The 11,752-nt window shown below is 47.6% G+C and overlaps 1 protein-coding gene across 3 annotated transcripts; it reads left to right on the forward strand.

The window, feature by feature from the left end:
• The first annotated feature begins 1,738 nt into the window (after positions 1–1,738).
• Positions 1,739–9,907, forward strand: Pou2af3 (POU class 2 homeobox associating factor 3). Of its 3 annotated transcripts, XM_013155668.3 has the most exons (6): positions 1,739–2,023; positions 2,692–2,786; positions 4,715–4,834; positions 6,227–6,281; positions 7,630–7,859; positions 9,247–9,907. In XM_013155668.3, exons 3-6 carry the CDS (start codon positions 4,760–4,762, stop codon positions 9,613–9,615), a joined length of 729 nt encoding a protein of 242 aa, XP_013011122.1. In that variant the 5' UTR covers positions 1,739–2,023; positions 2,692–2,786; positions 4,715–4,759; the 3' UTR covers positions 9,616–9,907. The 3 variants fall into 3 exon arrangements, with proteins under 3 accessions (XP_013011122.1, XP_013011121.1, XP_063111797.1); XM_013155667.3 differs by lacking the exons at positions 1,739–2,023; positions 2,692–2,786 and adding an exon at positions 3,233–3,508; XM_063255727.1 differs by lacking the exons at positions 1,739–2,023; positions 2,692–2,786 and having other exon boundaries at positions 6,114–6,281.
• The last annotated feature ends 1,845 nt before the right edge of the window (positions 9,908–11,752 follow it).

The following is an 11,752-nucleotide window of genomic DNA, read 5'->3' on the forward strand; positions in this document are numbered from 1 at the left end:
CCCTCCACAGGAATCCATGTCCTTTCAGCCAGAATGAGAGGAGGAGCCAGGCCTGTTCTAGATTCCTAGCACAGGATACTGCAGGGGTGGCTGGAAGGAGAAAAAGGCACAAGAGAGAACTCCACTGTGCAGTGAGGAAACACCAGCCTCAGAAAAGGCCTGGCGGGAGGCTGCGGCACCCCTGCTCCCTGGGGAGGAGCAAAGGGTCTTAGTGGCCTGGCCTGGCACTCAGGGCTGAAGCTGCGGTGTTTGGGGCCCAGGAAGAGAAGGGAATGAAAAGGGGAGGGAAGCCAGCACGTGGCCAGGCGGAGCCAGAAGGACAAGAAGTGCGAGGATAAGGCCTCTGCTGTCCTCCGGCCTAAAATCTGGCCCCAGGCTGGCCCCCTGCTGTGCCACACCCTCTGGCAGCCATGTTCACTCACCAAAACCTGAGATTTCCCCTTAAAATGGAGAGTGAGCATGTGAGAGTAAGTCCGGCCGGCCAGCCTGGCTCGGGTGGTGATGGGGCTCATCCTACATCACTTTGGGCTTCAGAGCTGTCTTTGAGACAGAAATATAGAGCATCTTTGAGGATACCTGCTCTGACTGTGGCAAAGTGGGCAAAATGCTCAAAATACAGCAAAAGCAAGGCTCAGGACCCAAAGAGGCCGCACTCCCTGTTTCTCTGGACTCTCTGTGGAGTGCCTGTGTGCAGGATTTCTGCAGAAGATAGTCCATTTTGTTAAGCCTTTGAATATTCAAATTGAAAGTATCGCGCAATCATTGATTGTCAAATCATGGGTTTCTAGAGGTTTTAAATACTTGGCATGAGAGAGAAAAAACTCAAACCTATACCCGAAGGTATAAAACATTAATTCTGTGTATCTCCTGCTCCAGGGACCTGGGTGCAGCCGGATGCTTTGTGAAACTTTAAAAATATCGCATCTCTGCCTCTTTCCCTGCACAGGAGCCTGCCCAGGCGCTGAGTCCCTGCAGCTGCAGCATCCAGGCCCTGGCCCAGCTCCTGCAGACCACGATGTCCGGTAACTCAGCTGCTTCTCTAGGGGTGGGGTCGTGTGGGCCAGGGGCATTTCCATGCAGGTGTATTTCCACAGCTTTTCCTGAATGCAACAGAGAGACACAAAGTCAGGGCACGGAAGGAAGGGCCGGGCGGGGACCCGGGGAGGGCGCGGGCCACGCGGCCGCTCCCACCGGGCGCCTGCTCCCCGGGGCGGGCAGCGGCGCCAGGGCCGCTCTGCTGGCTCCGGACGGCCGCGTACCCCAGGCCCGCGCCGCCCTCCCACTTTGCCGCGGGCGCGCCCCGGGACCTCGCGCCCGGACCCTGCGCGACCAGCGCGGCGGCGCGGGGGAGCCAGAGAGTGCGGGGCGCGGGCAGCGTGCGCCGTCGGACCCCGCGAGCCCACCCCAGCTCCCGCGGAGCCCGAGCCCGCCAGGAGGGGCTGCGGAGAGCCGGTCCCGGACCTGGCCGCGCCCCGGACCGTGCACGGCGCGGCGTCCTCGGCCTCGGCCGGCCAGGGCGCCCGGGCTCGGCCACTGCCCGCCTGGCGCGACCTCCGCTCCGGATTCCGGCCGCGAGTGGGGTCCGGCGTCCAGCTGCGGTGCCCGCGGTGGCCAGCGGAGGCGCTGGCGGCCCGGCCCTGTGGCCACGCGCTGGACGCGCTGGACGCGCGGCGGCCCCCGGGTTAGAGGTCAGGCGGGAGTCGCCAGGCCCGCGCCCACCGCGCCCACCGCGCCCACCAACCGCAGCCGCTCGCCAGCCCGCGGCAGCCGGCCTGCCCGCTCACCCTGGCGCTGCGCCCCGGTCCTGGCGCGGGGGGCCCTCCCCGCGGACGCCGGGCTCCGGCCGGGCTGCTCGGGCTCGCCGGGCCGGGGCAGCCGGGCCCCGCCAGCTCGGGGGCGGCCCCTTCCGGAGGCGGCCTCCCGGCGATTGCTCGGCCCGGGGATCCTTGGAGGATTTCCCCGGAGTGCCAGTCCGCGCTGCGCCCAGAAGATGAGACGAAAGGCCTGCAGCAGCAAGGAAGGGGTGGGGTGGGGAGAAGGGAAGAAGGGAGAGCAGGAGCGGGTCCAGGGAGGAGGAGGGAGAGATGGAGAGGAGAGGGACATGGGAGACATGGCAGAAGGGGGTGGGGGGCAAGAGGGGGCTCCCTGGGCCCGGCTGCCCACTGAGGTCAGTCTGGCAGGTCCATGAGGACTCTGCACCGGGCTGGCCAGTCCCGTGGCTTCCCGAGCCCCTTCCAGACCAGGGGCACCTAGGGGTGGTAGCCTCTCTCTCCAGAAGCCAATCCTGGCCTGGGGGAGAAGGCTGACAGTTCACACTGAAGGTCACATCACCGTGGGGGGCTAGGTTCACTGCTATGAATCCCAGTGCCCCTGGGCCCATGTACCCTGGCCTCCCCGAGCCCCACACTGCCTCAACTTTTACTTAAGGAAGGTGCCAGGGTCCCCTGGACAGCAGCCACATTCCTGGGCAGAACAACCTGTGTGCCCATCTGTGTTCCATCCCACTGGAGCTCGGAAAACTGCTCAGCCTGTGTTTGTTTGGTGTTTGTTTAGTTTTGTTTCATTGTAACTCAGTGCTCTCCAAATCTAGAAACTTGGTTTGGGGTGCTTTAGCCTACGAAGGATACCCTGACTGCACAGCCAGACACCCAAACCTCGGACTTGGCAATTGATTCAGTTTCCTTTCCCCAGAAAAACCGAAGGTGTATCAAGGTGTCCGGGTAAAGATCACAGTGAAGGAGCTGCTGCAGCAGAGGAGGGCACACCAGGCAGCCTCGGGGGGAACCGTAAGCTCACACCCCTGCACCCCGCCCTCATTCCCCAGCCGCAGCAGGTCTGGCCCTCTGTCTGGAGGCCCGGCGGCCTCAGCGGTTACAGTAACGTCTGTGCCCGCTTGCTCCCACTTCACAGGATGCCAGAGGACGCTTGGGCATGACATGGGCTCAGGGCTTGAGAAGCCAGACCCTCACTGGTTAAAGCTGAGTGTGCAAGGCTGACTGGTGTTCTGCAGAGAGAGCCAGCCAGCAGCAAAAGAGATTAACACTATGTGAGGAAGGCAGCGCAGGCACACTCCGCAGACTCAGACAATCTCTTTCAGAAATTCACCTCAGTTTGAGGAGCCCTTCCAGGTTAACATCTCTGTGGAACATCCTTCACTCTCTCTTCATCCTTCTGGAACTCAACCTGTGAGATCATTTTATCTGTAAGTTGCCAGTCTCGGAAGGAAAGTCTTCAGCAGAAAAGGCCCATGTCCCTGGAGTGCATGTAGAATCACTTTCTTAAAATGTCCTAAAGCCTTACATAGTTCTAGCTTATTACAAAATTGATCTGGGCGGTCGTAAGCACCTGCCACTTTGTATGCTTCAGGAGTGTTCAAGGAGGGCGACAGCAACAGACTCCAACAAAGTCAGGTTGTCCCCAGAGAGAGGATGGCTCCTTACTGAGAGCCCTCAAGAGTGAGGCCACATCAGACAGCGAGGGCCTGCTGGGATTGGCTCTTCTTCACCCTGTGGGTATTTGCCCCACAACAGTTTTTGTGCCTGGTAAGATGCCAGGTGAACGGGGTTCAGACCTCAGCTCCTCCAGGGTGTATAACTTCCAGCAAGTTCCTTGGCCGCTCTTGCCTGTTTTTCCTTATCTTTAAATTGGAGATAATATCCAGGGCGAGATTAATTAAATGCATATAAAGCACTCAGAAGAGCACTTTCCACATGGTGAGTGCTCAATAAAAGCTATTATTATGTGGGAAAGGCGACCAAAACACAATTGCAGCCAACGACTGAAAGCCAGATAGTCAGGAACACACATTCTACTCTTCCCAGAGTTCAGAGCTAAGGAGTGAGTCGACTGATTTGGCACACAAGAGGAGAAGTTAGCATATGCAGGTGCAGGATTCCAGGGAACAGTAGAGCTTGGCTACGTAGTGATTAGCTCCTTTAACAGCCAGGGGAGGTAAGTATAAAAAGTCTTCTTATTGTTGGCTCTCAAAATTCAGTTTTTTGCAGATCTGTCCACACTAACCAGGAGTCTAGCAGCCTCCATGTCAACTTAGAGATGGTTACACAATTAATAAAACCAGATCTAGAGGGAACTGCAAAATGATTTGGGAGCCAAAATAAAGATCAAGATGTTCATTACAAAATGCAATCATTCAGTAAAGAGCTTCAGTACTTGGTAGGATTCAGTCTCACCTATATTTGGAAAAGCTCATTGTTCTTGGAACCTTATTGATTGGTTTGGCATTGTTTCCCTGTTAGTGAGTGCAGGATCTAAAACATTTCACTGACCAGTGACCAGTGAGCAGTTTCTCTTCCTTGGACCAGGGATACATCTTTTCTAAACCTCCTCCCCACAACCATGAGAAACAAAGCAGCACCCTTGAAGCATTGTTTCGCTCAGAACACTGCTCTGCCTCCTGGAAGACTCCATCATCCCTCACATGCATGCAGAAGTCCTGCATCAGGAGAGTCAGACCTAAAACCCATCCCTGGGAGCCATGGGGAGGACCCAGGATTCTAGATATGCTGGAGAACATCCTCAGCAAGCAACGAAGGCGGCTACCAGAGAGTAATTTATGCTTGCTCTTTGGTGTAGACCTCCCGTTTAATAGCTGTCTCCAATTCGATTGTTGTGGGCATCCCCAGGAAACTTTAAATCCAGGAGAAAATTAATTGTATGAAATATTACAAAACAAGAAGAAAATTTCTTTCCTTAGAAAGCCAGAGTAGTATCCCCAGTTTGGAATTCTAAGAAGGCAACCATGGACAGAAGTTATAAATTGAGACAAATATCCAAGTTTGGAGTTGTCCTAGAAGAAGCTGTGCCTGCCAGACTGGTAAATTTAATTTTTAAAATACTTATTTCAGCCAGATCAGTTTACAAACGCACTGACACACCCATACACATGCATTTCCTCTGCCTTCAGGGTAAAGAGAAATTTCAGTTAGTACTTATCTAAAGATATAATATACTTTACTTTTTTTTCCCACCATTAGTTTTTTAACAGCTGTGATGTGTTTTTCTAAATTGTAGACTGTGGCTGTTGATGCTGTTTGAAATCTAAGAGAGGTGCTTTTCTTTGTATTGAAGTGGAAAGTGAACCCATAACTAGAAAGATAATATCGAGTAGGATATTGTAAACATACCTGGCGAGATAACAACAGGATAACAAAGAGCCAGGCAAACAGGCCGCCTCGGGGAAGCACGGGGTTAAAGATGAAATAGCTTTTTAAAAACCCACTCCTTCCAAGTCCTTTAGCTCAGAGCTGCAGCCAAATATTTGCATAAAGAGCTAGTAAAGGATTCCAGTTTCCTGGTTCATGACATTACAGCATGGATTATTTTCAAAATGAACACCACCTCCTGTTTCAGCAGTGGCTGACTGTGCGTTTCTCCCAGGAGCTCAGTGTCCAGGAGTGAGAATCCCCGGAACCCAACAATCCCAGAGCTATGCTGGTCCCTTTACACTTTAAATCCACTGCCTGAAATTTAAAAACAAACAAACAAAAAAATTAGTACAGTTATCATTCCACTAGAAATTACAGGCTGCCTTACTTTAAATAGTTAACATGAGCAGTCTCATAAACTTTGAACACTTATGAAAAAAGCAAATTTTAAAAAGTAGTAGAAGCACATAAAAAGTTGACATAGTTCCCAACAATGAACTAGAATTTTCTGATATGCTCCAACTCATTGACTATAGCTTTAAGACAATGTTTTCTATTTGATTTGATTCTAGTTGGTTGATTGTAAGAACATGGAAATTTTTAGCAACTCTGGTTTAAAAGCTTAGGAATTGTATTCTTTAGGGGACATGAATTCCTTAGACTAAGAAACCAGATTGCATAGGAAATTTTTTAGGGAAATGATGGACTAAATCATAGTTAGATTAATAAGTGTTAGTCCTTATTTGTAAATAGAAGGGCTTTTTGCTGTGTTTCTTGAGCTACTACATTGCTGTAACAGAAAAATTATTCACATTAATTTTTTAAAAATCAAGATGATATTTCCGACACTAGGAAAAAAACCCTCTCAACCAAGCAAACACAAAAGTTGAATCTAAATAAAATATAACACTGGTTGTAAGTTTTTTAAAGTGCCTTTTTCTTTTTTAGAAGAAGGAATCTGGCTTACCTTGTAGCAAAGGGAAACCTCAAAATATCTTAGCCTCTGTGCAGAGCTTCTCTTTGCTTCTGTTTGCTTCATGGTCATATTGTTGTTTTGGCAGCTGTCTGGAGGCAGCAGTGTCCACCCTTCAGACCCAGGCGCACCGTCCTCTGCAGGTCAGTACAGCCAGCACCGCAATTGCTTCAAACCCTCTTCCAAAAGTCCATCTCCAAGCTTTTCGGTGCTTGATTCAGGGGTTAAGATAGGCACCACCATTTAATTGGGATTCAACCAATCAGAAAGTGGAAAGGGCACAGAGGCACCAGATGCAAGCCCAGCAGGGGAACAAGCTCGTGTTTTCTGTCCTGCTTTCTCAACTGTCTGTCCTGGCTGTCTCTGCCACCTGTCCCAAGACTTTGCTCACATTGTTTCTAGTTCCTCAGCTCCAAGTAACTAAACCTGACTGTAAAGTCAAAATGTTTCAGGAACCTGTTTATCTTTTAGCTCACGATGCCATGGAATACTGAAGCTCCTGAACACTAGAATAGTACTTTGGCTCTTGTTCACTCAGCTCCCAGCCGACAGGGGCTTCCCCCTCCTCCTCTTTTCTCTCTTCCCAGAGAGCAGTTCAAACAAGTGCAAGTTTTCCCAGCTCAATACAAATAACTATTACATAAACATCCCTTGCTATGCCACTCAGCTGCTGCGAGGTCATAAATAGGGAAGCCTGAGATTGCGGATGGCTTCCCCTGAATGTGTCACTTTAACTTAACCATAGAGGAACCTGAAACTTCAAAAACCCCGCGTCCTGTAGCCCCTTTGATGGGTACACTCTACACCTCTCTTCTTGGAGCATTGAGTCTATTAATACAAAAATGGAAAAGGAGTCATATTTTCTAACTTACTCTTGTCCAGCATTTAATAATTTTTATTGCATTATCATGTTAACATGTTTACTATGAAAACATTTTGTGGGGTTTTTTTTTTTTTGCAATTTTAAACAAGCAGCACTAATTTTCACACTACATTCTTGATTTCTGCTTTTATCATTTTCATTCTCATTAATGTGCATATTGCTCTTCAAAATTCTTGCCTCAGAATTTAAATTAAGTGTGAAAAGATTAGGAAAGCAGTACCCTGAATCAAGAGAATTCTTTCCAGTGGCATCAGGAGTACTTTCATAGCCTCAGACAGATCTGTCAGTGCTGAGAGTCTTCCTTAAATCTCAGATAAGGACTGGCTGGCCTCGCTTTTACAGCACACTAAAGCTATCAAACTGTGCCTCTTGGGCCTGGGCTGAGCCACCATACTTTATATTTGCTCACACCATATTGCTCACTACATTATTAATCAAATTAATTGCACTGGCACTGGAATCTAAACGACTGGCATGTCCAAATGGCCTGCCCATTTACTTTTCTGGAACTTTCTAAGTACCTTACCCTCTAAAGTATTCACAATATAAAAGAATACCACATTCAAGCCCATTTTGCAATCTTAAAACCTTTTCTCTTTCCCCTCTAGGACTCTATTTTGAGCCTGAACCAGTGTCTTCTACCGCCAGTTATTTTAACCCCCGAGAATTTTCCACTTGTATTTCTTGTGAAGAAAACCCAAACTGCCTGGACCAGATCTTTGATTCCTACTTTCCAACTGAAACATTCTCAGAGTCGCTGCTGGACCCCACACAAAGTGTTCCCCACTGCCTGCCAGACAACTTTCAGCCCACACCTTTCTGCTTTAACCAGAGCCTGGTAATTTATCTTCATTTTTTATATAACCGGATTGTTTCTATGCGGTAGTAATGCTTTGTAAGAAAGTTTGCATCATCATCTGAGGAATCATACAAATGCTATCAAGGAAATGACCAGAGAGCCATTTACAATGCAGTGTGCAGAGAGAGCTGCTTGTTACAGGGCATAAACCTTTTATACACACTTAATTATGATTTCCCAATAAGTTGATGGGCGGCAGTACTCATGGGTTCTAAACTGGGCAGTTGAGATATCTCCTAACTTGGAAATGTCTGGCTTAGCCAATGATGCCTGGATTTTAAACTCTTAAAAATGAAACTAAGGTTGTATCTACACAGCCCCAAACTTCATTCTGAAAGGGAAGTTGAGGGGTTAGATTTAGTTACAGAATTGGTACTACTAACTAGTTGCTTCTGTGTCCTATAGGCACAAGAACTCATTTGGGTCAGAGATGGCAAGTAAAAATGCCCTGATCTCTGCAAGAATTTGCACTGTCGGGCTGGGGATTTAGCTCAGCAGCATAGGCACCTGCATTGCAAGCAAGCAGTCGTGAGTTCGATCCCTGGTATCAGAAAAAAAAAAAAAAAAGAATTTGCATTGTCTGTTCTTTATGGATCTCAAGTGCTCAAAAATGTGTTATTTTTTAAAATGAAGCAAGGTTTCCATAACATCTATTTATCTACGTATCTGATTACTTTAGATGTCTTTTGGAGACTTGTAATTTTTAAAAGTTCAAGTGTAAAGTCATAAAGTTTGTAAGAAATTTGAGTAGTTTTTTAGTGTATCAATATACACTAGAATATATGAATGTGGCTGCTGGTTCTTCATCGCCTCTAGCCTGGATTCGGCTTTCTCAGTGACAACTGTAGACTTGCTTGGGAGAAGACAGTCAGTACCGTGCTCCGGGGACCGCACTCTAGTGGCAGGAGGGTAGTTACCCAGCGTGGGCATCTCAGAGGCAGCGTCCTTGGGGATCCAGGTTCTGCCTCTGCATCCTCACCTAGTTCTCCCCAGTCAAGGGTGTGGGGAAATAGTCAGGGTGCCACCTGCACTTAAATTGTCCCACACAGCGGGATTTAATGTACAGGTGACCTGCAGTACAATGGGATTTTATGGTTTTAGAGCAAAACATCCTCCAAGTCTGGCTATAACAAAGGAAGCCAGTGAAGCAAGACAATTGATTGTTGGGAAAGAAATAGGCTGATACAGAGTATGGTGTCATGAAATCACGTAGTCAACAAATAAAATTACTTCTCCAGACTTGGGCTGGGTATTTTGTTTTTTCCCCTCTGCTTGTCTTTCCTTGTGTTAATAAACCCACACTGTGCAGGTCTTTTGATCCTGTCTAAGTTATCAAGCTCTTTGTTTGCTCTTTTCATTTCTTTAGACCCCGGGATCGCCATCAGATTCCTCCACACTGTCTGGCTCCTTAGACTACAGTTACTCACCAGCTCAGCCACCTTTGTACCCTTCAGAGAACTACAGTTCTCCCCCTTCTCTGGACACACTGAGCCACGGCTACCCCCAGGAAGACTACACCTACTACCACCTGCCCTCGCATGCCCAGTACAACTGCTTCTCCACTGCCAGCGGCCCGCTCTGCTGCTGCGTGTCCTGCGAGGCAGAGCACCTGCAGGCCCTGAGAACAGCGGAGTACTTCTACCCAAGCTCAGATTGTTTGGACTTCACCCCCTTAGCAGCCACCCCCAGCGACTTCTACAAAAGAGAAACAAACTGTGACATATGCTATAGTTAATAGAAATGACTTGATTTGAAACAGGGCATGGGCCTATCTATTTTTCTACCACATCTAATGACACTTCAAAATATGCAGCCTGTTAACAAAATATCACAAGCACCGTTTACATGTCACTGTTTTCCATTTTTTGATGCTAACATCAGCATTAATACCAGGTCTCAAACCCGGTCATAGTGTCTACTTTATACGATGAGAATTGCAATTTTTGTAGGTGACTTTCCATTTACTTTTCTGTATAACCAATAAATTCTGTCTCCTTTTTAAACTAATAAATAATTTTGTACTACTATGTTTTGGATTATTTTTTATAAATTTCCCATTGTCCTCTCTGTTTGATTTGAATATTTTCAATTAGGCCAGGAAATCATCAACTATACTTGAGTGGTTTCATTTTACTTATGCATGAACAAAAAAGTATTTTAATGTAGTGGGATGCTTTTGCTACCGTAGAACAGGATGGAAATGGCTGCCGTGGTAGAAAAGCAACATCTGCCTCTGGATTAAATGCAAATGCACATTTTAGGACAGCATCAGAAAAAGACACAGGTGAAGCCAGGCCTGGTGGCACCTGCCTGGAAGCCCACTACTCGGGGAACCTGAGGTAGGAGGACTCCAAGTTCAAACCCAACGTGGGTAATTTAGCAAGACCTGCCTCAGAATTTAAAAGTGACAAAGTGCTGGTGACCAAGCTCGGTATAAAGGATGTAACTTCAAGGCCCAATAACCCGATATCACAAAAGGAGAGGAAAGGGGGGAAATAGGAAAGGAAGGGAGAAATCCAGATGGATGCTTCTTCTACCTGATATCGACCAAACAAGTATTAATATGACCAAAACCACAGCTACCTTAGGAAATACTAATTTGTAAGCCATTTTTCAAAGCACTGTTACATTAACTTTTTTGTCAAATCCTTGACCTTTCTCCCTTTTGCACAGCCATATGGCTTTGGATTTTGGATGCCTTTTGGTTCTGAGGGTCTGCCGTAGGTCCTTTAATACGTGTCACTCGTGTTTACACTGATTTTTAGTATTACGTTGTTTTCAGCTGATTTTCAGATTTTAATTCCTCCAATTAATTTATTTGAAGAAATTCACTGTTTTCCAAGGACCAGGAGTAACTTAAGCTACCTGCTAGGATGCTAGGATGTGCTATTAAATCGTGCTTGGTGAGAGTGATTACCACAGAAGACTTGATCCTGCTAGCGAAGTCTAGAGGGCCTTTTCCACATTTCAAGCTTCAGCACCATGGCAGGAATATGGGTACCATAAACACTGGGCACAACCATTTTCTAAAGCCGTCTGGCTTACCAGAATTGTCTGCAGGTTTTTCTTCTTGTACATTTTAATCTTTGTTACAATACTGATAGCAAACTGAGCAGTTTTAAGATCAGAGAATTTAACTCACCTGCCCAGAGTTGCCCCTCCCATCACACACAAGTTTGGGTATGAAAGGATTCAAAGAATTCTGCTCCTTACTCTCCCATGATGTAAAGTTTGAGTCACCATTTGAGAAAGACTGTTCAGGAATATACAGGATTATTAAACCCCGACTTCCTCATACACACAAAGATCTATTTCCACAAGGAGGACTAAATCAGACACGCAGGAGGGCCAGACTAACGCAGGACAGCAAGATGCCAAGCAGCAGAGCTGCCTGCAGCCTGCAGTTCCGGGAGGGGCACTAACCGTGACCTCAGCAGGCTTCTTCCTCGGATGTGCACTCCGAATGCCATTAGTTTTCCTCTGCCTGGGGCCTAAACTAAGGCTTGGGCAAACATGACAAGCTACAGCCTGCCTCACGAAATAGTTGTGCCAGGAAATAGAACAATTGCTGCCTTTCTGAGGTGCCAATACAACTAAAATTTTAATGGCTTAAAACTAAATTGAAACTGGCCGGTTGTCAACAAATATCTATTTATACAAACCAAAGCCCCTGCCTGCGCTCCACTCACCACCAGCGGCCATGCCCAAAGGCCAAGGAGCGGAGAATCAAAGATGCCCATGGCTGGCACCAATGTAGCCTTTTCCTGGATACCAGCCTCTTCACATATTCCCCCTCAGTCCTCTGCCTCCTGAGTCCATTCTCTTGCAGCTCTAACAGGATTTTTGAAGCCCTGCGTTTTCTTTTCTTTCCA

Source organism: Cavia porcellus, unplaced genomic scaffold (assembly GCF_034190915.1).
Source record: "Cavia porcellus strain 051 isolate PalLab524CR breed Dunkin Hartley unplaced genomic scaffold, mCavPor4.1 scaffold_9, whole genome shotgun sequence".
Taxonomy (NCBI): Eukaryota; Metazoa; Chordata; class Mammalia; order Rodentia; family Caviidae; genus Cavia; species Cavia porcellus.